Below are 27042 nucleotides of genomic sequence, written 5' to 3'. Positions count from 1 at the left end.
TTTTAAAAAAAAAAAAAAAAAAAAAAAAAAAAAAAAAAAAAAGATAAGGGGCAGTGATAGAGGATGGAGTGGCCACACTGTGACACATGTGTAACAGTGTCTAGGGCTGTCTACAGAATGAGAAGGTGAAGTATTTTGAGTGAAAGAGTGATGTTAAGTGTAGATGATGAATGATCACTTGAAATGTCCGATTTATATCTTACTGGCTGCAGAACTGCTATTCTTGTACTTGTGCTATGATTATTCCCCAGTCACCCATCTGGAAAGAGGTCAGATTTCCTATCTAACCATCTATTCCTTCATTCAGAAAGTACTGTTTGACTGCAAGGATGCTCATTTTCAGCTCAAAGATGCTTTTCAGAGGCAGGTGTAGGAGCAGTGTGGCTGGAGTCAGTTTTTCATTGTGCTGCATAAGAAAGAGCAGCCAAAAAAATGCTCATGAAAGAAATAAAGGGTTGAATTTTATAACCCTCTTCTCTGTCCATTGCTATGTGGTTGGGTAGTGAAAGGGGCCAGAATGGCTTCCAAGGAAGGAAAAGAGAAATCAACAAATGTTGGTCCCATCCTTTCATCTTTGTTAGGAAGAGTGCAGTGAGTGGGGAAGGTGAAGAGGAATAGAGATCCAGTTTGTGTTCAGACAAAGTGTCTCATGCCTCATTTCTGTCAGCTTCCAAGCATCTCTTTTATATCTTGTTATTCTGATACTAACTTGCTAATGTTTCTCTTGCAGCAGAGCTTCTGCCATGGATCAGCAGCTGCTGTCATCTCAGCATAACAAAGAACGTCCCTGATGTGCTTGAGTTTACTGTCTGAGCAGAAGACCTAAGAGAGAAGCTGGGGACTTGCAAATCTTGCAGACTGAGTGGAAGACAGTGTGAAAGGTGATTCTGTTTCTTTGTCAATATTTGAAATAACAAAGGGTTGATATTCTTTACGACTTTTTGTAGATGCAAACATTTTCTGATTCATTTTGCATTTGGTTCACCTGCAGCCCACAGTTCTTTTTGAACAAGTAGTGAGAATGGTGGCTACAGGCTTTCTGTAACTTGGAAGGTATGATATTAAAGTTACTAACGATCTGGCTTTGTAGAGGAAAGTTGGATGGGCAGATTAATTTTGGGATCTGGAAGCTGACCTGGCCTTCACATCTTCAAAAGAAACAACATTTTTTAACATTTTTAGGTGCAATTAAAGTCATAATGAATTAAATAGATCTGAGCCAGACAATTCCAGTGCCACAGTTCTTCATTGCAGTAGGACTAAAACAATCACAGAATGCTTTGGATTGGAAGGGACCTTAAACATCATCTAGCTCCAATCCCCCTGCTGTGAGCAAGGACACCTTCCACTGGACACCTTCCACTAGAGCAGTTTGCTCAAAGTCCCATCCAACCTGACCTTAAACACTTCCAGGGATAGGGCATCCACGACTTCTCTGGGCAACCTGTTTGAATATGTCTCCACCCTCGTAGTAAAGAATTTATTCCTAATATCTAACCTAAATCCACATTCTTTGAGTTTAAAACGGCTGCCCATTTTCACTACGCTACCAGCTAAAGAGTCCCTCTCTGTCTTTCCCCCTTTACGTACTGAAAGGCTGCTATAAGATTTCCCCAAAGCCTTCCATTCTCTAGGCTGAGCAACCCCAGCTCTCTCAGCTTGTCTTTGTAGGAGAGGTGTTCCAGCCATTTGAAGATTAGAGGATGAGAGCATCCTCTGGATGATCAGAGATAATTCTTGTGGCCGTCCTATGGACCTGCTCGAACAGATTTCTGTCCTTCTTGTGCTGAGAGCTCCAGAGCTGAACACAGGGCTCCAGGTGGGGTCTCCCGTGAGACGAGCAGAAGAGGAGAATCACCTTCCTCACCCTGCTGGCCATGCTGCTTTTGATGCAGCCCAGGATGTGGTTGGCTTCATGGGTTGCAAGAGCCACTTGTCACCAAGTCTGTATTCATGTTTGGGATTGTCCCAACCCAGGTGCAGGACCTTGCACTTGACCTCGGTGAACCTCATGTTGTTTGCACGGGCCCACCTCTTGAGCCTGTCAAGGTCACTCCGGATGGCATCCCTTCTGTACATCATGTCAGCTGTATTACACAGCTTGATGTCATCTCCAAACTTGCTGAGGTTGCACTCAGTTCCACTGTTCTTGTCATCAACAAAGATGTTAAATAGTACTGATCTCAATGCAGACATCTGGGGACATAATTTCTTACTGGTTTCTACCTGGACATCTAGCTGTTGACCGCAACTCTTTGAGTCTAATCATCCAGTCAATTTCTTATCCCCCTAGTGGTCCATGCATCAAATCTGCCTCTCTCCAGTTTGGAGATCCTGAGGAACAGTGTCAAATGCTTTGCAACAGTCCGGGTATATGATCTCAATTGCTCTTCTCCTATCCGTCAGTGCTGTAACCCCATCATAGAAGGCCTCCAAATTAGGTAGGCACAATGTGCCTTTAGTGAAGCCACAGTGGCTGTCACCAGTTACCTCTGTTCTCCGTCTGCCTTAGCAGTTTCCAGGAGGATCTGCTCTGTGATCTTGCCAGGCACAGCAGTGAGACTGACTAGCTGGTAGTTTCCCAGGTCCTCCCTTTTTAAGAAATGGGAGCTATGTTTCCCCTCCTTCAGTCAGCGGGAACTTACCAGACTACCATGACTTCTCAGATGTGATGGATAGTGGCTTAGCAACTTCATCAGCCAGTTTCCTCTGGACCTGTGGATGCATATCATCAGGTCCCATGGACTTGTGCATCATTAGGTTCCTTAGATGGTCTCAGATCCGATTTTCTCCTACAATCAGCATTATGTCATTTTCCAAGTACCTGACTTTGGATTCTGCAACTTGGGTGGTGTGGCTTGCCGATGAAGACTGAGGCAAAGAAGTTGCGTTCTCAATGTTGACTGTAGCCAGGTCTCCCGTACCACTCATTGTGGGGTGCACAGTTACTTTTATTTATCTTTATTGTCCTGTGAACTTGAAGAAACCTTTGGTTATTTTTCACATCGTTGGCCAAGTTCAGCTCCATCTGTGCCTTGTTGTTCCTGGTACACTTCCAGTGTTCTCAGGCCATCTCTCTATAATCTTTCCAGGATGTGTATCTCCTGCCTGTGCACTTTTTGTTTTGAGTTTGGCTGAGAGGTTTTGACTTAGCTAAACTGCTCTCCTGTCTTCTCTGCCTGACTTCTTGCATGTCAGGATTCAGAGCTCTTATGCCCTAAGAAAAACATCTTTAAATATTTCCCAGCTTTCATTCTCCCTTTCATCTCTTAGGGCAGTTTCCCAAGAGATCCCATGAACTAGCCCCCTAAACAGCCTAAAGTCTGCCTTTCTGAGGTTTAGGGTGTTGACTCTACTTTTTGCCCACCCTGTATCCCTCAAGATTGAGAATTCTGCCAGGGCATGGTCACGACAGGCCAGGCTACCTGCAGTCTTGAGCTGTCCTGTAAATTCTTCCGCATTGGTGAATAACAGGTCCGGCAACATCTCTCCTCTTGTTGGACTTCCTATCATCTGTACTAGGAAGTTATCCTCAACACACTCCAGTAGTCTCCTTGACTGCTTGCAGTTTGGTGTGCCACTTTTCCAGCAGATGACAGGTTGGTTGAAGTCCCCTAGCAGGGCCAGGGCCTGTGAGTATGATGTTTCCTGTTGCTGAAGAAATAACTCATCAGCATCCTCTCCTTGACTGGGTGGCCTGCAGTAGACATAAACCGCAAAATTTCCTTTGTTGGCTTAGTCTCTGTTTTTCATCCATAAGCTCTCAATCTGTGCGTTGCTGTTCTCTGTGCAGTCAGTCCCATATTTTGCAGAGGGCATCTCCCATACCTTTCCTTCCTTACCTGTTCTTTCTGAATAGTTTATAGCCATTGCTTGCTGCACTGCAATCATTTGATTCATGCCACCAAGTTTCTGCAGTTTTCCAGCTGGGCAATGACTATCAGCTCCTCTTGTTTGTTACCCCATGCTGTGTGCATTTGTGTATAGAGGCACTTCATTTGGGTCTTTGACTGCCTAACCTTTTTCACAGAACCTGTTTGAAAGGTTTGGGAGACATTCCTCGCTACCCTGGTAGATGCACTTTTTCATTCCATTGCTTGTGTCATGCCCCATCCCATAGATTTGACAGTAGGGGGTACAAGCAGAAGGAGCAGGTTGGGTGAGTGACCGTTTTCATATTGCTTAACTAGAACTTTTAATTAGAAGATCTAGAATGAGCCATTCACTTCACTGATTATTTCTGGAACCACATATGTTCATAGAGTTCCAGCATTAGTAGACATCAGTACTCTAGATCAGTTTTACCAGAGACAGGTTTAAGTTCGTGAACTTCATTTAGAGAAGTTCATTTATGAGATCAGTTATGAACTCTATTTAAGTTTATGAGCTATGTGCAAAAGCTTGCACCGGCCACTTAATTTTCTACTTCCTTACTGCTCCACATTTAATTTCTGTGGTTACATTAATCCCAGGAAACCCCTCACAATGAGGGGATATACTATTTATCTGCCCTCCCAAGGCAGTCAAGGGTCAATTCTTGAAGGACAAGAAAATCATCAGCAGGAGTCAGCAATGGGGAAGTCATGCTTGATTAATATGTAAGCCTGTATGATGAAATGACCAACCTGATGGATGAGGGGAGAGCAGTGGCCATTATCTACCTGGACTTTTTAAGGCTTTTGACACTGCCCTCCGTAAGATCTTCATAGAGAAGCTGCTGATGTATGGGTGGGATGGGCAGCGAGGTGGATACAAGACCAACGGAATGGTCAGGCCCAGAGGGCAGCACAAAGTCATGTTGGAGGCCAGTGATTAGTGCTGTATGCCAGGGGTCAATACTGGGTCCAGTCCTGTTTTAGTGTCGTCATTGATGATCTGGATGATGGGGCAGAGTGTACCCTCAGCAAGTTTGCAGATGACAAAACCGGGAGGAGTGGCTGAGAGGCCAGAGGGTTGTGCTGCCATTCAGAGGGACCTTTACAGGCTGGAGAAACGTACTCTTGGGCTAGGAGAGTTCAACGAGGGGAAGTGCCGAGTGCTGCCCCTGGGGAGAAACAACCCCAGGCACCAGGACATGCTGGGGGCCACCCAGCTGGAAAGCAGCCTGGCAGAAAATGACTAGGGGACCTGGTGGACGCCAACTTGAACATGAGCCAGCAATGAGCCTTCACTGTAAAGAAGGCCCTTGTACTCTTGGCTACATTAGGGAAAGAAAGTATTGCCAAGCAGGTCGAGGAAGGTGATCCTTCCCCTCTCTTAGGGCTTGTGAGGCCATACCTAGAGCTCCATGTCCAGTTCTGTGTTCCCCACGGCAAGAGGTGCATGGAGCTGCTGGAGAGAGTCCATCAAAGGGTCATGAAAACAATAAAGGAAATTGAGCATCTGTCTTATGAGGAAAGGCTGAGAGAGCTGAAACCGTTCAGGCTGGAGAACAGAGTGCCTGAGAGGGAATCTTCTCAATATGTATAAATACCTGAATGGAGGGTGCAAAGAGAATGGAGCCAGAATCTTTTTCAGTGGTGCCCAGTGCCAGGACAAGAGGCAGTGTACACAAACTGAAACACAGGAGGTTCCCACTGAACATCGGGAAGCACTTTTCAACTGAGCAGTAGCACAGGATGCCCGGAGGGGTTTTAGAGTCTCCCTTTTTGGAGATATTTAAAACCGTCTGGATGCAGTCCTGGGCAGGACCACATTCATTGGAGATCCCAGGCATTTCCTATAGTCATAGGAAAGCTCAGTTTTCCCTTTCTGAGAGAACAAATTGCAGGATCTAGAAACCTTGAGAAAGGACTGCAGAGACTACTAGGTTGTTCTCTGCCATGAGAATTTAGTGCAGTATAACCACCACTCTGGACAAAACAATAGGATCTCTTTATTACACAGGAGTTGTGAATTGATGTTGTTAAGTCTGAACAGTGTCTAGAAGGTTTCCCAATCTTTTATGTTTTTTTATTTTACTGTGATTTCTGTCATTTTCAGGTAAATGGAAGATTTGGAGACCAGCTTAATCCAGACACGTAAAGCATGTAGAATAGAGCAAATGGTAGCAAAATGGCTTCATCGCTCCCGGGATGGTGCATCCAGGTAAACATTGTATTTGTTTATCAGCTTTGATCAGAGACAGCACAAGCTTGTTTCCAGTGAACATGGGAAGTCACAGATTGCAGTTCTTGCTCATTGTCTCAGTTCCTTCAAAATATGCATACTGCATTCCCTAGAAATAAGCAGTGCTTCCAAGCATCTCCCTCCTTCTTTCACCCATTCCTATTTTGTGAACCACACCTGCAGAAACACAATATTGTTCAATGTGAAATGTGCTTCTCTTGAAGATGGGGCTGTAAATCTTCTGTCTTGCCATTGACCCAGGTCTTAAGGACAAGGCAGTGTTGCATTTGCAAGAGATCCTGGTCCATATCTGCTTTGCTTTTCTAAGGTCTGTGAATTAGAATTAAACTGGATGGAATCCTGGAAGGAGCTGAGAGCTGCAAATTCTCTCACCACGTTGCTGGATAAAGGTGTTGCTTGGACTCATAGAGTTCAGGGCTTACAGCGGGACTCACCTGGATTTCTCCTTCCATGCAACCACTGGACTGAGGTGGCTGAAATAGTTGTGGCTGCAACTGCCTGGTACTGCTGGCCAGTTATCTTCACATTTCCCTGGAGTCCAGGGGGGCACTGCTGGCCTGCCCACCATGGAGACACCCATGGGTACCCAAAAGAGTTCTGACCTCTCTGTATACTTGTGCATCCCATTGAGATCAGGGGGGCTGTGGAATCTAAGCCCCTTTGATAACATATTTTTTTTTCTGACTATATCTTAATTAATCACCAGTTTCTTGTCTCACAGTGGCAGAGTGCCTGTGACAAACACGACCAGGGATGACAGTGGCCAGCCTGCCAGCCACGTCAAGCTCACTGTCACAGTGTACAAAGACTTGGTCCTCCATCACTATGGCTTTGAGATTTGCCCAAACCTTCCTCTTACAATTGCATCTGTCACTGCAGGTAAGCACCATTTTCTTCTCCCTACAACCATATGTGTGAGAAGCCTGAGCTGTCCCAGATGGCCTTTGTGATAAACTCCTGCCAGATGCCTACGGTTAGCACATGAACCTTGATCTCTGAGAAGAGAAAGCCTGTGTGCCTGTGACATGCAGAGTGCTTGAACATCTGTCTGATTTCTCACAGCACAGAGGAAATCTAAAACAGTGCCAGCTTCACCATGAATTGTTTGGTTGCACTCAGACACAGCTGATCTTGAGGGACACAAAAAGCTGCTTGAAAGCAAAGTTAGCAAAGTTCTTTTTGGAGTTAAATCTGAAATGCCAAGGAAGAATTTTATCTAATCTTACAATTTGTACTCTGCAGTGACTTCATATTGCTGAAAATGCTGTCTGGGCTTAATGTCCTGTAACAGGAAGAGGGTCACTTCTAGATACAGGCAGTCTAGCTGGAGTTCTGCTTAGGTCAAGCAAATCAACTCTTCCCCATAAGAAGGGACATAACTCTGCTTCTAAGGTGTTTTTTTTTTCTTCCTTTTTTTTTTTTTTTTTTTCCTCCTAATAGATACACAAAAATCTTGCTTTGTACCCCCATTGGTAACAGTCTGACATCCAGAGGAGAAACTGCCCAAGCTGGACAGGTAGTGTGGGAAAGGTAGCTGAAGAGTGGTCTGGGCTCTGACTCCAGCAGGCTATGTAGGCTGTGACATCCCCCCATGCGAAACCTGTGACTAAATTAGCTGGGAGTCTTGAGGGGTAAAAAGTGCAGGTGGAGTATTTTCTGTTAGGCTCTTTTTTTTTTCCTAATCTGAAAGCATTTTATTAAAACAGGCACAGAGAAGATTGTCCTTTTAAGTCCTGGCTGTGGCTAAAAGCCCTGTGTTTATTTCCAACCCTTTGTCTTTGTGTTCTGTGTTTTGCTGTGTGCCAGGGTGTCCAGGAGACAGGTGCTGAGTGCTAGCGTGCCGTGTGGGCAAACCTGTCTGGTGGAGAAATTAAATGCCTTGACTGGTAGGCTAGCGGTAATGCAGCCAGGGGCTGCCTGCACACTCCTGCTCTTCAAACCAGAAGTCTACCTGCTCTGTAGCCACTTAGGTCCTGCGGCTGTTAGTCTTCAGGAAACCTCTTTGTGGGTCCTCCCAGCAACCAGTGTGGTAGAAAAGACCTCCTCCACGCTCTCCTGAGTGGCCAAGGGGCATCATTGTGCCAGGAGCGTGGCCTGTCTCTCCCAGGGAGAGGTGTAGCAGACAGTCTGGTGATCTCTCTCAGTCATCCTGTGGCCTCCCGAGACCCTATGAACTTCCCCACTCTGCCCAAGGCACACAGTGCCTGTGAGTGCTATATAATGCGCTGTGACAATGGACAAGGCATTCACAAGAGGGCTGCTCAGTGGTTTGGTGGCCAGAGAGCAGCCCAGGCTAGGTTGTGTGAATACAAGCTGCTTGTTCCAGCTGGCACCAGGGCCCCAAGCCTCTTGGCCCCTTTTTATTTTGCCCTACAGAGGGAGTTGCTGAGGCAAGCGGGTGGTGGGTGGGAAGAGGAGAGCTCAGTGTGCATCCCCTGGACAGGAGGTCTGCCAGTGCACGATTAACAGTGTGCCAATTGTCCACAGGGAGCACTGCTGATGGGAAGCTGCTGCCAGGTGACCAGCTCCTCCGGATAAACTCCACCATGGTAGAGGATATGTCCATTGAACGGGTGGCTGACATGATCAGGTACGGTTCTGCTCACCCTGTCCGGGCAAGGGGACGAGGACAAAGAGTGGAGGTGTGGGAACCCACTTTCACCAGGGGTTACACTGGCGCGGGCAGCTGCTGACCCTGGCTGATTGCATCCCTCTCTGTTACAGGGAGGCTGGTGACGAGCTCTTCCTAACCGTCCTGCGCAGCACGTCGGTAAATGGCTTCTCGAGCACTCTCAGCAGCTCTGCTCCCCATCCTGGGCAGCCCTGGGAAGGTGGGGCAGCTGGGCTGGCATGCAGGATGCGTGGGCTTAACCGAAGCTGTGAGGGAGCTGCAAGGAACCGCTGCCTTTGTGCACACCTGTGCCTTTTGAAGAGCTGCTGGGGATAATCAGTGGTAATGCCTCACAGCTCCCCTGGTCAAGGGGCAAGAGCCCCCACAGAACCTGCCCCATGTGAGGGGCTCAGTGAGTGATTTGGAGCTGGAGGCAGCCTGTGAAGGGCTCAGGAGGTGCCTGGTTGTGGTTCTGTATCAGCCCCTGGTGAGCCAGGAGGGCCTGGGGAGGCCCAGACCACAGGCATCTTGCCCAGCATGCCATGTCTCATGCTAGCCCGCCAGGAGCAGTGTGGGTGCTCCCCATGTGCCACAGCTGTCTTGGCCCCAGGGGGGTCAGGAAACCTTTTACACCCCAGGACTTGTAAGGCAAATGCTGAAGCTGTGGACACCCCCACCGCCACCCTCCCCTCACCCTCAGTGCTCCTTGAAAGCTCTTAAGGTTTTCTCAAGCCTCAGGTGCTTTCTAGCACTCTTTCTGAGTGTGGGAAAACTTTTATCCCTTTTTCTTCGGGCTCTGCCTGCCTATTCATTACCACCTGAGGATTTCCCCTTGATAGTTCAGAAGACCCTTTGACTGAGCTGAGCAAAGTGCTGGCCTATAAATTCCTCCCTTGCTCTTTACTCTTCCATCTCTCTCCTGAGCAGGCAAGCCTGCTTGTGCCGGTTGGGTTGTCCTTCCCTGATCTATCTCTAGTAAGGTCTGGGGCCTGGGTGTTGATCCTACTTTAGGAAGAGAAGCCAAGTTTTAGTGCAAACTTGAGTGCTGGTTGACCATTCCTATAGTGATTTCCAGCAGGGATGTACTGCCAGCATAATGTGTGTGCCAACATAGATTTCAAAGTGTGTAAAATCTGAGCTGCAAAGCAAAGACAAAATCGGGTTTGTGTGCTTTTTGGCTTCTTTTGATGTATCACAGTGGCCTGTAGGAGACTTCTTTTCCCTCTAGCAAAGCATTTTGGGGAGTGATTTTCATTTGATTGTTTGGAATTTTAAATTTAGATCTGTTCTTAGAAACAAGAAAAATGTCTGGTCTCCTTCAGAATTGTTGCTGGAGCTCTCAGGCTTAAGGTTTTGAGGTTTCTTGACCATTGAGTGAAAATGCACTAAAGATAAAGCCTCTTAAATACCTTTTTCCTGCACAGAGTCTCCTAGGTGTTGGCATTGAACAGATGTGCGCAAAGCCAAAGTAACAGAAAAGTCTTAGGCAAACCCCGTGAACAGTGGCTTCCTGTCTTTTGTTAACTTGATTTCCCCTGTCCAGTACCTCAGTCAGTCTTGCCAGTGCTTGGTCTAGCTTTGGAGATAAAGGAAAAATGAGAGATGTACAAGACTTGAATGTCAGCCAGCAAGGGGAAATACAACTGCTTTTCAGAGAAAAAGAGATTAGGAAAACCCTTTATGGGATTTGGAAAAACCCTTCACAGGCCTTCATGCATTGCTTTAGAAGCAAATGGGACACAGATCCATTTTTGTCTTTTCCTTCGCAGGTCACTTTAAGGACACCTCCAAATACAGCCACAGCTTATCTCTTGGGTTTGGGGTTGGCTCTTGCCCCACTCTGAAGGCAGCTGTGCTTAGAGCTGAGAGGTAACAATTCCCACCGATGGCTCTCAGACCCTCTGACGTGGCTGCTCTGGCCACACCAGACAGGATGTTCCAGGCTCTACTTGGAGCAGCTGATGGGCATGATGCTCTCTGTGCCCTGGCAGTCTCTAGAAGGACTTGCAGGCAGGGCACAGAGACTCCTGCCCACCTCTCTTCCTCTGTCCTTGCCAAATGGGCTTGTAGCAAGATGATTATGTGGCAGGCTGGGAGGCATTTGTGCCTCTACTGGGACTGTGATAAGTGCTCCACCTGGAAGCTGTTTGGGTGGATGCTGAGAGATGCTGCCTCTGATCACCTGTTGGCATCTCTGATCTCTGTACAGAATATCATGGTTTACAAGACGAGGGACCTATTGGTACAAAAACCTAGTGGTTCCTAAGCTCATGTAATCTCTTGTGAAAGTGTCATGGTGAAATTGTGGTTATGTGACAGCAGCATGATGACATCAAGTTGTCTTTTTAGCCTTGCTGTTTTCTTAAATGCTTGCAATACATCAGTATGCTCTAGAAATAGCATCAGTGCTGCAAAGTGCTGCATATACTGCTGTGTTCATGTGATACATTGACAGAAAAGTTGTCTATGACTTCAGACACTCTGTGTGTGGCAGTTTATGGTATACTGTGTTTATATATACATATACCCATCGCAAGCCAGCTGTTAGGTTAACAGTTTTTCTGCAGGATCCTAGTTTCATTGCAGGAGCTGGGCAGATGCTTAAACACAGCAACTGTACAAATACATAGTGAAATTGATTGTGCACCGCATGTGCTGCGTGTTTGTCCACTTGTTAGTGGGCAGCTGGGTTTGGGCTCAGTGACTGCCCAGATAGGTCTGAAATCCTGCAGCATGCCTGGATTGTGCAGGAAGATGAGAGGCTCCTAACGTCTTCCGCTTCTGTAGGTGTGAGGTGGTGTGGTATAAGCAGCATTGGCTGTGACTGCACCCATGACCGTACTGTGGGCTGCTCCTTCTGTGCATAGGTACAACAGTCTGAGCTGCCAACTGAGTGCCTTTATCTTTTCAGGGTGGGCCTAAATCATCATTCCTCACTGCAGAGAAGAGGGCAAGGCTGAAGACAAACCCTGTGAAAGTACGTTTCGCAGAGGAAGTGCTGGTGAATGGACACACACAGGTCAGTGGGGCATGGCTGCAGGTGGGCACGGTGAGCACTGCATGCTGAGAAGAAATGGGTCCCATGCTGGGCTGGGTCAACGTGGCCAGGACCCACAGAGTGGCTGTACCTTCACTGGGCTTGTCTGAGTTGGATTTTCATCCAGGCATTTGGTCCCATCTTGTTTCCTGTGCTCCTTGGTGAAGCACTGGCATCTCCACAAGGCTATATCTTTCATTTTCTTATTAGGGCTAATGAAAAATATCTGCATGTACTACTTCTATCCTTTTGCCACCATGTAAACTTTATGCAAGCATTAGACAGTTGTGCCACTGCTACCCAGGGATGTGCTAGTCATCTCTTGAATTGCCATTCTCTCCATAGTAAACCTAGACTGAAGTTTGGGCATGACAAATTGTAACCCTAAAGATAAGAGGTGAATCCTGCTGTCAGTGCTGGTTCTTTTTCTGCCAAAGTATCTGGGTTATCTCCTCCTGGCCTTCATCAGTGCTTGGATGCCATTCTGTTCAGAGAGTTTGGTACTGGAGACTTTGCTTTGTAGATAAATTTGACATGTTCCCAAGCTAAGATGACAGCTTATTGTATTTCATATCTGTCGCGTTAAGGGGTGTAGCTGATTAACTGTTATGAGTCCAGTTGGATTCAGGGTACTGAATTATCACGATCATAGATTCACCAGTAACGTACCACGTCCTTATCTACTTGCGTTCAGTGAGAACTATCATGGCTAGGAACAATGCAGTTAAGTGCAATTTATTACAGCAGCAGGTACACAGGTTCTTTGGATTGCTAGCAATAGTTACTGTCTGCAAAAGCAAGCTTGCATGCATGAAATACACAGGTTTGCAGCCTGGAAATTAATGCATTAAAAGGCACAAAGACTCTATAGAGTTTTCTAAGTTTCTGCGGAGACACCCAGTATAATCAAGTGTTCAAATCTCACCCAAAGGTGTCCCAGTGGGGGGGAAGAGAGGCTCAGCCCGTCGACTGATCCCAGGAGTCAGGAGATCCTCGGGATGGTATATTCCCTCGGGATGGTATCTTCCCCAACGATGGTATCTTCCCCGACATCCCCTCTCTCTTAGGCCAATTTATATTATTTTCTATCTTTTAGATGGGGCTTGAGTGACTCTAGTCAAGCATATCTTAGTTATGATTGGTGAAAAGTTTTCCTGTCTCTGTTTAAAGGAATGGGCCATGAGAAATTCAGAGTGCATGCTCAGTGACGGGTGGTCGCACGGTGGAGGCAGGTAGCTTTCGGGATGGAGGTGTGTTTTGGTATTATAATGATATTATAATGAGCAAAAGTACACTGGAGTACAGCATTTGTCAAAACATGACAGGTTGTTGGCTCAGGGTAGCAAAAAGTGTGGCTTGTCGGTCTCGGTGTGCACAAAAACAGTCAAGTCCCCATCTGGTCACAAAGCCTAGCCGTGGTGTCTCCACTCCACTCTGCACCTTACTGTTCCTTAGAGCCAGCACACCGGGTTCCCCCAGCGTGATAGCATCTAAGCTTGGAAGCTTAGGGAACACTCAGGTAATGCAGCTATGCCCTACCCTGAAAGCCTCTCCAATGCTGTACATTTTCGGTAAAATGTGAATGTTAGCTTTATTTTCTGAGTTACTTTAGGCAATTACACCACAATATCCTCGCAGAGGGTGTCTGCAGGGCATTCACAACCAGCTCTGTGATAGACCACCTGTAACCTCAGCTGGGATCAGCTGCTCTGAAGTGAAGCAAGATCATGGCTTGCTGGAGAGGTGCTGCAAATTTATCACAGTGTTTCTAGGACTGATAACAAATGAGCTGGGTAGATGTGGGTCTTACTGTGGCAGAAAAAGACAAGCACTGAGAATACTTGTAGCTAATCCTAAAGTAGGAACAGCTCTTAAGTGTGTGGTTTTGTTTTTGTTTTGTTTTTTTTTTTTGTATAACTTACTAAGTTCAATGTGGTTGGGATGAACTGGGGTGAATTGGGGGTCTTTAACTATGTTGAGTTTTCGTTTTCCCTCTAGAATGAAGAATTTCATTATCCAAAATGCCCCTCATCCTTTCCCCTACTCATTAGTGCTGTTCAGCTGTTAAGATCTGACCAAATCATGCTTTTTTCCACTTTGCAGTGATAAAAGATATCTGTAACATTTATTTTTTTTTTTTAACCAGTCTTTTCTAGCTATTTTTTTAGAAAAACAGCCTTTTCTACCTCTCTTCTAGGCTGTCTCTTGTCTCATCTCTGGTGGCAGTGAGCTGTCCCGACCCAGCTCAGGCAGAGCTTTCTCTGTGGAAAACTTTTAATCACTTTCCTTTTCTCCCCCCTACATCAGAGCAGAGGTGCAGTCAGTAATGTCCTGGATGTCACCAGCCTAGCAGACAGGCACAGTGTGAATTCTCTGGTACTTGCACCTGAGCATGTCAGGACCACTTCTTTCCTGGCATGCTATCCAGAGCAGGAGAGCATTTATTAAATATTTCTGGAAAAGCAGTATTTGCATAGACAGCAGATACTAGATACTCTGCTTGCATGTTTCAGAACTACCCTCTTTTTGAAGGAGTGCTATATTAAGGCAAGCAAAAATGTATCATGGCCCTGAAAAACTGCAGAGACTCCTGTTTCAGTAAATACACCACTCTTGTGATCTTAATGGAGCATTAATGCTGATGACTAAATTATCTCTGTGGCAATTGGAAGGAGCCCAGAAGCTGTCTTTTGCAGCTGAAACCTGAAACTACAGCTTAGGAACATAAATTGTTGATGAGCCTCGGTGCTACCCAGCATCCATTTCATGTTATGAGCTCAGTACGTATTTCCATACAGCTGAATGATATGCAAGAGTCAGGTCCCTCAGGATCATGAAGTCAGCATCAGTCAGTGTATTACTAGAACCTGTGGGCCTAGCTGTAATCTGGAGTAAATCAAGCTCATACCAGACAAAACATGAGGGGTACAGGCTAAAGCAATAGCTGAAGCTTTCAGAATGAATTCATAGTAGTCCATCAGAGCCTGCATGAAAGGAGAGAAATCCCATCTGGATATTCTGGTCAGTTAACTGGATCTGACCAGGGAAGTGATGATACTTAAATTGTATATGAGAATTTATATATAGATTTCAAGTTCTGGCTGTACAAGGTGATATTCATATGACAATATGTGGAGCTACTAGAAAAATAGTGGATTAGGTGTAAACCAGCATCACTTTTCTGAAATTGATGGAGGAAGCAAAGGCAGTTAAAGATGTGATGTGTTCATGTTACTTAGCATGAAAGAGTTAGAGCTTGTGCTCAGGAGCAGTGGCAATGTTTGCTCATTTTTCTCAGTGGTGACTGTAGGTTGTTTGAGCCCAACAAAACAGGGAGGGGAGAAACAAGGAACAAAATTTAGAAGTATCTTTATATTCTTACCTGTGGTACGTACATGGCATACGGACTCACTATCAAAAGCAACTAAGGTTGTGAGATTTATAAGGTGTTGCACAGCAAATGAAACGTAGGAGAGATCATCTTTGAAATGCCCTTTTCAGCCTTGGGAGTGTCATGACAAATAGATCAATCTGTTTTAAAATTGGAGGAATATGCTGGTTCAAGAACATAAGAAAGATGCACTAAATGTCAAGTCCAGGGTTGGAGGAGTAAGCTTTCTCGGTACGGAAGAAGAACAAGAGCAAAGCTAAAAACAAGAAGGAAGGTGCACATGACCTCTACTAATGGAAGAATGTGAAGAGTGCAACTCTAGACAGCCCCAGAAAGAGAATATAATATGTTGCCAGTTCCTTCTCAGAGCATTCAAGGGAGGTGCTTTTTCGGTAGCATGGAGGATTTAGATAGGTCTTGAGCTGAAGGCATGGCCGCTGCCAGTGGGAGAAAAGTGTCAGTGTGGGAAGTTACTGCTGCCTGGTGCCCAGTAATGGGAAGATGTCTTTTCTGATAGCCATTGCTCCTTCTCTGATAAGGTGGGAGGATAGCTCTCACCCTTCAGTATCTGTCAGGTCTTCCTGTGCTATGTGGGAACCAGACAGTGGGCATATCTGGGCCATGTGCTGCTGTTGAACTAGCTGGAGATTTATGGTAAAGGTATTTGTTAGGCTCTCCTTCCCTTGCTCTGTCCTAGGAGCATACGTACAGAACAACTGGTGCCATAAAAGACGGTTGTAAAAGTAGAGAAAGATTTTCATTTGATAGGCTTGAGGAGTGGAGCCATGTGAACCTCATGAAGTTCAGCAGTGCCAAGTGCAAGGTGTGGCACCTGAATTGGGGCAATCCCCAATCAGAACAGACTGGATGATGAATGCAGCCCTGTGGAGAAGTATATGGGGATATTAGTGGATGAAGAATTATATATGAGCTGGCAATGTGTGCCTGCAAAAAAATTGGTCATATCCTAACCTGCTCCGGTGGTTTTACCTGTCTGGGCAGCCAAACTCCAGCATAACTCAAAAAAGAGAAGAAAGTATGCTGGAAAGAAAAAAGAAAAACAACTCACAGGCTGAGATAAGGATAATTTAATTAAATGGAAAAGGAAGAGGGAGAAAAACAAGCAAAGGCTGTGTGGAAGCAGAGCAGAAAAAAAATCTCTACTTCCCAGCAATAAGCGATGTTTGGCTACAGACTTGTTCAGCGTGGAGAAGGATCTGGGGAGACCTTATTGCAGCCTTTCAATACTTTCAATTGGGGTTTATAAGAAAGATAAAGAGAGGTTTTTTACCAAGGCCTGTAGTAATAGGACAAGGGGGTAACAGTTTTAAACTAAAAGAAGGTTGGTTTAGATTAGACATAAGGAAAAAAAAATTCTGCTGTGAGGGTGGTGAGGCACTGAAACAGGTTACCCAGAGAAGTTGTGGAAGCCCTATCCCTGGAGATGTTCAAGGCTGGGTTGGATGGGGCTTTGAGCAACCTGATCTAGCAGAAGGTGCCCCACCCCATGGCTGGGGGATTGGATCTAGGTGGTCTTTAAAGGTCTCTTTTAACCCAAACCATAATGTAATTTATACCAGGATATACTGTGTCAGGCAGAGCAGCCTGGTGCCCAGAGGCATAATGTCCAATGATTAATTAGTGTTGTTTCTTTTGTTCTGCAGGGGAATTCTCTTCTTTGTATGCCAAACGTTCTCAAGGTATACTTGGAAAATGGGCAGACAAAAGCTTTCAGGTTTGAGACAAGCACTACTGTAAAGGTAACTTGGTTATCTGTCTTCATTCCCACCACCTCTATTCAGTCCAGTTGCAACAGTGCATGTAGTGGAACTTGCAATCTCTTGGTCGCATTGGGTAGCTGGTGCCAATTGGATTGCTAACTGCTGCTGATCAAGCTGGGTTTCCCTTGTCCTTCCTGAAGGGGAAGTGTTACTTTGGTTCTTTGTTTTCTTCTCAGCAACTGGTTTTCACAGAACTTACAGGAGCTTGGCTAGGAGACCATTACAACTTTGTGAAGTGTGGTTGAAGTTGTGCAAGAAGACAGCTCGCTTGGAGGCCTGACAAATCACCAGCTGTCCACACAAACTTTGCTTTCCTAGGAAACCACATGACTAAATGTAGAGGAGAAGGTTGCTTAATATAGCACTGATGATGTGCATACCTGAGAAGGAGAAAAAGTTTCCTGGCGTGGGTATTGTGTGAGTTCAGCAAGTGCACTTGTGCCTTGTTATTTGAAGCCCATGTCCATGTTGCAGCCTCATTTCTGCATTGTTGAAAACATCTTCCCTGCAGGGACATGAAAACAAATGAACCCCTTGAGATGAAAAGCAGCACCACCTCCCTAGGATTAGTTGTGCTTGGAAGCATCACAGATGAGTTAACCATCATTCTCTTCAAAATATAAGGCAACAGGTTCTAAAGCCATTAATCCAACACTTTCCATAATGGTCTTATTTAGACTAAGGCCTACAAACTGAGTTCTTCTGGCCTGATTTGCAGTGTTGCTCACTGTTTCTGTTGGAGTTAATGAACTTTGCTCATTCACACTGATGGCAGGCCATAATTTCTTTTAAGTGTTAAGTATTGTCCTGCAGCAGTGCAGTCACTGTGGAAAGACTAGAGATAATGGGGCCAGAACAATATTCAGGGTAAAGCAAGGAGAATTTATTTGTAATGCAATGTGGACTTTCTTGAAAATAACTTTATTGTCTGCTTCATCCCAACTTCACAAAACTGTTGTGGTCTCTCATGCAGTGAAGTTCCTGCAAACCTTGTGAGAATCATTTGCTGGGCAAATGAAAAGAAAATACTAAAATAAAACAAGGAAGCAGTGAGGAAGTGGGGATTGAGTTGAAAAAAAATTGAATGTCCATCTGCAAGGGATTTATGTCTAAAAGATGGATTAGCTCTTCATGTTTGACTTGAGTTCCTCACCTCTAACCTGGAACAACTTTTTATGTACCAGAGTTGAGTGAAACTCTCACAGCATCCTCACAGTAACACTCAAATGCGTAAAATACTTTCTGAAATAATTGTTTTCTAAAGTTCCTGTATTGTTTTAGAGATCCTTGCATAAAACTGATACGAGTTAAATATTTATGCTCACCCCATGAGAACTGAATGCATTGAAGGAGTTCTGTTTCAGTTCGTACTTAGTCAAGCCTTATTAAATGTTTTCTGTTTGCCAAAAACAAACCCATTTATTTCCATGACACTTGGTATTCCAACAGAACTCTTCATATAACTGAAACATTACATCAAATTTAGTAAGATTTTCACTAACGATTATGGTTTCAAATTCTTGGGGTTTGGCGGAGAAAAATGTTTTTCACCAGTTCTTTCAACTTTCTTCAAAAGGTGTTGTAGAGTTCTAGAAAGCTAGAATGGTTAATAGCAGACATTTGAATTGAAGGTGACAGAGTGTTCAAAACCACCAAACTTAAAAACCATAATGCAAAAACTTTGGACATGAAGCAGCCCAGGCCATGCAACTTTAGGAAATTAATTTGATGCCTACTACACCTTGAAGATTTGCATCTTATTGCACTCTTAACACAGCAAGCTGCAGTTTTCCTCCCTTGACCTCCTGACCTACTAAAAATAATGTGTTTTCCTCCCTTCATCTGCTTTTCCCATGCTTCCCCTGCAGTTCCTTTGGCTCCCTTCATTGCCCACTGGATAGCATCAGTAGATGTGGGTGGCTCTGAACACTGTCCTGCCTGGCTGATGTACACTTTTGTTGCTTGGCTGTCCTGCTGGGATAGCACAGCAGGTAACCACCAAGCTTGTGCTTGGCATCACAGAGAGTCTGTCATCATCTGTACCTCCACTTCTGATGAACTTACAGGCTTTCCTGACCTTGAGATGTCTGTGGTCTGTCTAGATCTATTGTGTTCAGAAGTTGGCGGTGAAGAAACGAAGGCACTGGTTTCCTGTGAAACACCACTAAAAAAATCTGCTGCTGTGGTGCAGCAGCAAGCTTGTTCTTGGCTGCAGAGACTCTTGGGTTTGGCCGCTGCCCTTTCATTGCTGTCCCATACAGCTTCCAGAGGCGAACTGGAATTGTCTACACTCAGCGTGCTAGTATTGATCAACATCTATATTTAAATATTTGACCATCCATGTGCCTTCCCTTCCCAGGATATTGTTCTCACCTTGAAGGAGAAGCTCTCTATCCGGAGCATTGCACACTTCGCCCTCACCCTGGAGGAGCAGTACAATGCAGCAAAGGTCCACCTGCTGCATGAGGAGGAGCTCATTGAGCAGGTGTGGAGAACCCCTCGCGTGGCCCCACAGCTGTGCTGGGGGTCACCGACACCAGCGAGTTGTAGCCAGTGAGGTGTGGAGAAGGCCCAGTTCCATAGGTGTCACAAGAGAGAATGGGCTTGGCCCCATCACCAGAGATGCTTCCCTCTTCTCTCTCTGCTTTTTGCATGTGTTACCACTGCATTAGCCAGAGCCCCCTGAGAAACAGAGCTTTCAGAAGTGCCTCACTCCCTTTAGAGAACTTGCACAGCAATACTCACAGGTTGATAATGCTTGGATCATGTAGAGCAATCAGGGGATGAGTATGCTTTGTGCCACCTATCAGACAGGCCCATCAACACAGAGGAACAGTTGAAATTGTCTTAAAATAGCTCTGTATTGAGCCATTTGCAGTTTCCTTGATATTCAAAGAGAGTTAACCCAGCCAAACACCAGCTTTGATCAAATTCCTAATACAGAAACAAATATGTGGTTAGCTCTGTTAGAAATTCTGTTGTTCTGTTAGTAATTCTGAGCTAATCTAATTTGGGAGAATGAGTCTACTTGTGAGTCAGCAGTATGAACACGACACTTTGCTGATTGGTGATCCACTGTAATGCAGAGAGGTTTGGTAGCTAATGCCTTGAGCAGGTGTCTGAGAATATCTGTGGAGATTTTATTGATTACCTTGTACTGGATTTGCCCAGAATTAAATATGCTAATACACAACCTAAGGATCTTATATGGTAGTGAAATTATGATGATGATCCAAGTGTCTGCTTTGGGCTGCTGTATCTTAAGACTAAACTTAAAAGCAGAGAAACCTGCCCCCTTTGCAATTTTCATATGGCCTTGAAACCTCTGTCGTGCTTATGCTACAAATATGAGATCAGTAGATGCTAATGAAGTTCTATCAAATGCTTCTTGGGCATTACCACAGGAAGAAGCAAAAAACAGAAAAAGAATCTAAGATAGAAATACAGAAGCATCTCCCTGTGTTTGCTAAGGACAGTGGCTGATCTGCAGCCATCCCACTTGCCAGTGCTTTGAATAATTTCTGTGAGCTCATACGAGCCAGGTGCTTAGTATGCATGTATGGAGGGACTGCACCAGTTGTTCTGGCATGATGCTGTTTGTCCATTGCAGGTGGTCCAAAAAAGAGAATCCCATGACTACCGGTGCCTCTTCAGAATTTGCTTTGTCCCAAAGGATCCCTTAGATCTCCTGCAGGAAGACCCAGTTGCCTTCGAATATCTCTACCTGCAGGTGAAATAGAGGCATTTCATAATTCTGGATCTTTTCCCATCCAGTTCTCGTTTCTGCTTTATGCTGAAGCATGCTTTAAGCCAGTTCAGTTACATTAATATGAAACGCAGAGCATATAAGAATAAAGCATTTGTACTGAACTTGCATTAAATTGTTAAATCCGTTTGTGAGCTTGGCTTTTTAACAGAATGATAATGAAATGAGCTGGGTGACTCCCTCTATTTGGCCCATAGTAGTCATATAAGAGGTCTTATCCTGACTTTTTTTGAGCTTCGTGATAATGACATCATGCTAACTGAGCTCTATTTGTTCCAGAGCTGCAGCGATGTGCTTCAGGAAAGGTTTGCTGTGGAAATGAAATGCAGTGTGGCATTACGTCTGGCTGCTCTACACATACAGGAGAGAATCTACGCTTGTGCTCACCCACAGAAAGTATCCTTGAAATACATTGAGTAAGTTCCAAAATTTCTGTGTTATGTTGTAAGTAAGCCTGAATAAAATAGTGTCGTCAGCTCTGTGTTTGCCTAGTGTTTAGTTTTGGTTAGGAGACTGTCTCTGACCCAAAGAGACTATAGTCTGTTCGTTTTGCTTGGTGTTTTAATGCAAGGTAGCTACCTGAGCCTCCCTGTCTTTAACCTGCTGAGCTGCCTAAATAGTATGGGTATTATAACATCTGAGCATGTCCCTAAGCAGACAGAGATTCTGATTCTGGTTCAGGAGGGACATCAAATTGCAAATCTCCTGCTTAATTGTGCTTACTAAGGCTGCTTCTGCCAGTACACTGAAATATGCAAGCTGTAATTTGGAGAGAGAATGATCACCAACTTTTCACAGTCAGTACTTTGCATCCATTCACTCACCAGAACTGTCATTGAAATACCTAATTTCAGTCCGTATGTGAAATAATAAGATCTGGAAAACAATACAGAAAAAGCTTTTACAAGCAGCAGGTGTGCTGTGCTGTTAGACCACACTTTCCCTAAAGAGCAGCCCTGCTTTAAGAAATTGTCATGGGTCAATCATTAAGTAACTGGCATTTGTGCTGTAACTGCACCACAGAGCCAAAACCACCCTATACAATGCCACTGATTCCCTGTGTACAGCCAGAATACTCAACCACATGCTGTTAGTGGAGAGTGAGAGGGAAGTACAGACAAGTACGCCATTCTTAGTTCATGGATATTTAATACTTCAGTTGAGTAAACTTTTCAGCAAAATAGATGTGCCATATTTTTGGATCTAGGGAACCAGAGATGTTGAAATGTAGTAATCTTGTAACCGGAGTAAAGTGAATGTAAAGACAGTTTTCATCCTGCACATAGCAAAGACATTTAGATGTCGAGCTTAGTGATACAGTTTAGTGGAGGACTTGTTAGTGCTACATCAGAGGTTGGACTCAGTGATCTTTGAGGTCTCTTCCAACCTGGATGATTCTGTGATTCTGTGACAGACAAGACCAACATGCTGACTGAGCTTTTAGATTGTCTCCTGCGTAACAGTAGAAAAGCAGGAGTTTTGCATGATACCACATGTTCCTCCAACCCCATCAGCTGGCTGCCGTTTAGCATGTTCCCTTGTTGCTGTGCGACAGTATAGTTGGGACCTCTTTTGTTCCCCTTCCTGTCTTTCTGGCAGGAAAGACTGGGGAATTGAAAACTTCATCTCACCAACTTTGCTTCGAAACATGAGAGGGAAGGATATCAAGAAAGCCATCAGCTACCATATGAAGCGGAACCAGATCCTGCTGGACCCTCGGCAGAAGGTAGTATGCGTGGCCTGGGTTTGAGGTGCCTCCTGGAATGCTGGCAGCATTTCTCAAGGCCAAAGAGGGCATGTCTTTCCTGTATGGGTCTCTTCTCTGTGTGACTGCTTGTTGTTGTTGTTGTTTTCCTCATATTTTCATTTTGTAATTTCTGCAGCATATGCACCTTAGTTTCCCCGTGTAGTGTGTTGCGATGCAGTTTGCTTGTGCAGTTGTCAGATGGTAATTGTGGTAATATAGTATGGTCCTATTGAGATTTATTGCATATGGAAAGCAAGTTATTTGTGTTGGTCAGATACTGTGTCCTGTATGAAAAGAATGTCTTCTAGCCAATAGGCTACCTGACAAATCTTATTCTCTGTCATGTTTCTAAACAATGTTTCTTCTCTTGCAAAATGAAGCATATGCTCGCAGCAGTCCAAGTGCGTCTGAACTACCTACAAATCCTGAGTGACCTGAAGATGTTCAATGGGAAGATCTTTAATGCCACCCTGATGGTACGAGTGCTTTTTATCAATGTAATTGGGGTTTGATATGCCGTCTCAATGCTGCCTCTGTGTATCTTTCATGCAGTGTTCTTGGACAACAGGACACAAGGAGTAGTTTTATCCCTTTTTTTTCCACCGGTGAACAAGATCAGGTCTAAACCAAAGCAAACCCTATCTACAGCAAGAATATTTAAATATTGTTCCATGTTGTTGATATAAGACTAGCAGCTGAGCTTTCTTCCATGTCTTTGCTTTGATGCTTGTAGAAAACATAACATTGGCTCTGCTAATGCTGTTTCAATGAGCTCCAGTATAATACCACTCTTCCCTGCCCTGGGACATCATCGTAAATATTGGTTAGGGTGCCTGTAAGGGTAACTCAGCATAGCTCCACTGAAGTCAATAACATATCAGTTACCCAATAATTATGCATAGTTTCCTAATTGAAGTTTGTGACTGGCCCTTCAGATGAACTCTGTCCATGTTTTGAATGTCAAAAGGCATTCAAAGATGAAGATCTGAGCATGTTTCAAAAAACAACTGTTATGAAAATATTTTGGCCAATCTTAAGCCTTTCTTTAAAAAAAAAAAAAAAAAAAAAAAGAACACTGTTCAGGCAAGAGGTTTCTTGGCTAGTTGCCTCTCCCCATGTGGATCTGTAATGAATGATGGACCACAAGCAGTTCTGAGCATGCTGAGCAGTATACATGGGCCTGTACCAGAGGAGGACCTTTCTGAATGGTTTGCAGTAATGTCTAGGTTTACACTTATATGCAAATTGAAATATTTCTGCCAAACTATAGGGGCATTACATTAACACGTTTTTTTTTAAGTGTCTGATCCTAACAGAAAGTCTTGATATTGCTTCCAAAACCAAAAATGCCTTCTGGCCAGCTCCAGTAGGTCTTACTAGGTCCATCTGGCACAGCCTGCCAGGTGACACTTCTGATAGCAAGCTGCTGCTGACCACCTCTTTGGATCTGCTAGATGGCTGGTGCACCTCTGGGGCCACCTGCCTTGGGGGCACAGGGAAGCTGGCGGTCCCCAAGTCAGAGAAGAGAACGGCCAGGAGCAGGTGACCTGATGGCCTGTAAGTAACAAGGGGCTCCCTTTGCAGCTGGCTAGAGTCCAGTTGTAAAGGGAGTCCAGTGTTAAAAGATACCACAAAAGAATGGGTGGCTGAGGAGTTCCTGCCCAGCACAGGCAAATGGGTTCCTGCTTAGATTTCAGCTAAAAATTCAACCTCTCTCCCTACAGCTACAGGACAGAGAATCATACGTTGCATTGCTGGTGGGTGCCAAGTATGGGGTGAGCCAGATTATCAATAGCAAGCTAAACATCATAACAAGTCTGGCAGAGTTTGCAAACATCAGCAGGGTGGAGCTTACTGAGGAGTCTGAGAAAGTGAGCATGGTAAAAATCTACCTACAGGATCTGAAGGTAAGTGGTGTTCTGTGGTAGCCAGCATGTGGCTGTGTCAGGAACAGAGAAAAAGGGGGGAGTCATGCACACTGTCTTTTTTTTATTTTAATTAAATCTGACATTAAGGTGATGATATCATTAGTACAAAAGGCTTAGAATAGACTCAGAAGGGAGAGCTTATAGGAAGAATACCAAATGACTGAAGAAAAGATATTCTCGCTGTGCTTTATCAGCGAGACCTATCAAAGAAAACCCAACAAAAACTATTTCTCTTCTTTCTCTGTGTTTCATACAGAAACAGAGTGCTGTACAATTATGACCATATGGGGGAGAGGAAATGTCTTTTCAGTGTGCCGCATGTTCCTGCAGGTTATGGTACAGGTGATGTTTGCCTGTTCTAACATTGTTGCTGTTTTCTGTTCCCCTACTGAAAAAAAATAAAATAAAAAAGATGCTGACTCTGCTGCTGGAATCAAACAGTGCAAAAGATCTTGTTTGCCTCATCATTGGCTACTACAGACTGTTCGTGGATGCGAATGCCTCCATATTTACTTGGGGAGAGAAAAGACAGCAACTGCACCGTGTCTCAGCTGAAGAAGGTTAATTTGCCAAAGAATGGGGAGAAAGTGGGTGGGTCATCCAGCAGTATTGGTGTTATTCCCTCTTGAGAACAGTGTCATGCTAGAACAGTAGCCTGGGAATGAACAGTGACCTCTACAAAATTTTGAGACTATCAGCCTTTGTGTCACTGCCATTTTTCCTTGAACCCCAGACATGTTGGGCAGGGGGAGAGAAGTAGTAATTACCATATTTTTCCAAGAAGTGGAGGCTATTTCTGTCATTGAAATGGCAAACCTGTTACTGAGCACTTGTGCTCTTTTGCCAACCTCCAGAACAATTTACCCTCTGGCCAGCATCTGCTGGCCAGGAGAAGGAGAGTCTGTTTGCCATGCTGTCCTGTCTCTTGTAAGGGTAACTCCAGTGTAATAGGGTTTGCAGGCAGAGGCTTTAAGCAACGTGTTGCCTGGCTGCTTTTCTGCAGCTCCCTTTGGTTACTGTTCTGCAGTAAAACCAGACAAAGCAGGCAGGAAGGACCAAGCCTCCACTTCCAGGTTATGACCATGCAGGTCAGATTGCATCTTCACGTTGTTTACTGATGAGGAACTGAAGGCAGAGTTCTCTGGGCTTTGAATGCCTACTGTGTGACCAAGTTTGTAAAGCCTTTTCTGGCTGTTCCTCTTTGCCACTGCAAAGGACAGGCTGATGGATGTGTTTAAATCACAGGATACGAATCTCGAACGTGCAGTGATTCTGAAGACTCCTGGGAACTGGATTCCTCCTCAGAGCATTGCTTGGGCATGCCTGCAGCATACAGCAGCACCCCTCCTGAGTGCGAGAAGGAGCTGGGAGAGCTTCACAGCCGAGAGAAGGACAGTACAAAGCCCCAAGCTGGAGGAAGTGAACAACATGATGCGGGTGGCAACACAACAGACAGTACATCTGAGGCTTCGGATTCAGCCAACACAGAGAGCCGAGGGTTTAAGACAAGTGGCTCAAGTGACTCAATGGATGCACTAGAGGAAGATGAGTTGGAAGCTTGCTCTTCCTCCAGGCCAGAGTTCTTCCACTTCTACACACCAACTGTGCACGAAATGAACAACTCAGATGAGAGCTTCTTCCCCGTTTGTGCTGCAGAAGGCTCCAGCAGAGCAGAAACCGGGGACTTCTTCTGTTTCTTGCACGTACCAGAAGCAGAGGAGCATGGATGTGAGCACAGCCCCTGGGAAGAGAGAGGAGTGGACATAGGTGTGTCTGTGCTAGGGGCCAAGCCACCAGAGAGAAATGCCATGGGCTATTATAGCCTGTGTTGCAGCGTATCCCCTGCAGGCAGTGTAGAGAAAAGCAACATCAGTCACAGCACTGGAAGAAGGCCTTGGAAAGATATGTCTGCCCAGAAGGAGGCACACTGTGGAGCACAGCAGGTAGCAGAAGCAAGTGATCTTATTTTGGAGCCACCCCCAGGCTTTGGTGACACCAGCTCTGAGGAAGAGTTCTACGATGCTGCAGACAGCCTCAGCCCCATAGACACGCTGGCAGGTAAACCTATACTCACCCACTGCAGGTCACCTCCTGTCCTCACCTTCCTTCCTTCTCCTGAGCTAGGGTGATGCCTGTTTGCCATGCCAGTCTTCTGAGAAAGAGCATCCTTCAGCTGTTCATAGTTTTCCCAAGATTGTTGAAAGACCATTGAACACCCGTTCTCTGCAAGCCACTCTTCATCAAGAATACTTTACAAAGCTGACTGTGAACGTGCATATAGAGGTCAGAACAACAGTTGGCAGGGAGATTTGTCATCACATCTAAGCACTCAATCTGAAAAAGAGTCAATTTTCAAATGAGTTTGGCGTTCTGGGAACTCCCCAGGTTTCTGGAAGAATTCCAGAATACCAAAGTATGGCTCTATCAGATCTTGAAGCCAGCGTGCTGCAGGAGTAAGTTCTGTGCATCCTTCTGTATAGGCTGAGTCTTTGCAGATGGAAAAGGTAATGAGTTCCAGAAACAGAATGCAGGAAAGATGTATGCCCTTGCACTAGCAGACACCTTGATGACAGATATTCCTGTTAAGCACTCCCTTCACTCTGCTATTCTCCTTCAAGTTTTGGAAAAGCTGGAAGGTGTAAAACAGCTTAT

The 27042-nt window shown here is 45.0% G+C and overlaps 1 protein-coding gene across 6 annotated transcripts in view; it reads left to right on the top strand.

The window, feature by feature from the left end:
* Positions 1-27042, top strand: part of FRMPD1 (FERM and PDZ domain containing 1) — a 44129-nt gene that overhangs the window by 12748 nt on the left and 4339 nt on the right. For 4 of the 6 annotated variants that reach the window (XM_035310929.1, XM_035310932.1, XM_035310934.1 and 1 more), the window contains exons 2-16: positions 731-881; positions 5983-6087; positions 6851-7008; positions 8617-8719; positions 8854-8899; positions 11652-11759; positions 16833-16928; positions 19309-19434; positions 20560-20679; positions 20995-21131; positions 22315-22441; positions 22843-22938; positions 24187-24369; positions 24803-24950; positions 25636-26448. In XM_035310929.1, the coding sequence (XP_035166820.1) occupies positions 5987-6087; positions 6851-7008; positions 8617-8719; positions 8854-8899; positions 11652-11759; positions 16833-16928; positions 19309-19434; positions 20560-20679; positions 20995-21131; positions 22315-22441; positions 22843-22938; positions 24187-24369; positions 24803-24950; positions 25636-26448 (2362 nt within the window). In that variant the 5' untranslated portion in view covers positions 731-881; positions 5983-5986. Of the gene's footprint in view, positions 1-730; positions 882-5982; positions 6088-6369; positions 6437-6850; positions 7009-8616; positions 8720-8853; positions 8900-11651; positions 11760-16832; positions 16929-19308; positions 19435-19487; positions 20473-20559; positions 20680-20994; positions 21132-22314; positions 22442-22842; positions 22939-24186; positions 24370-24802; positions 24951-25635; positions 26449-27042 lie in introns of those variants that run through there. The other 2 variants (XM_035310933.1, XM_035310935.1) reach the window with 2 other exon arrangements.

The sequence above is a fragment of the Oxyura jamaicensis genome, chromosome Z (genome assembly GCF_011077185.1).
Source record: "Oxyura jamaicensis isolate SHBP4307 breed ruddy duck chromosome Z, BPBGC_Ojam_1.0, whole genome shotgun sequence".
Taxonomy (NCBI): Eukaryota; Metazoa; Chordata; class Aves; order Anseriformes; family Anatidae; genus Oxyura; species Oxyura jamaicensis.
Note: the sequence above shows the minus strand (reverse complement) of the source record. Positions and strands in the feature narration are given on the sequence as shown.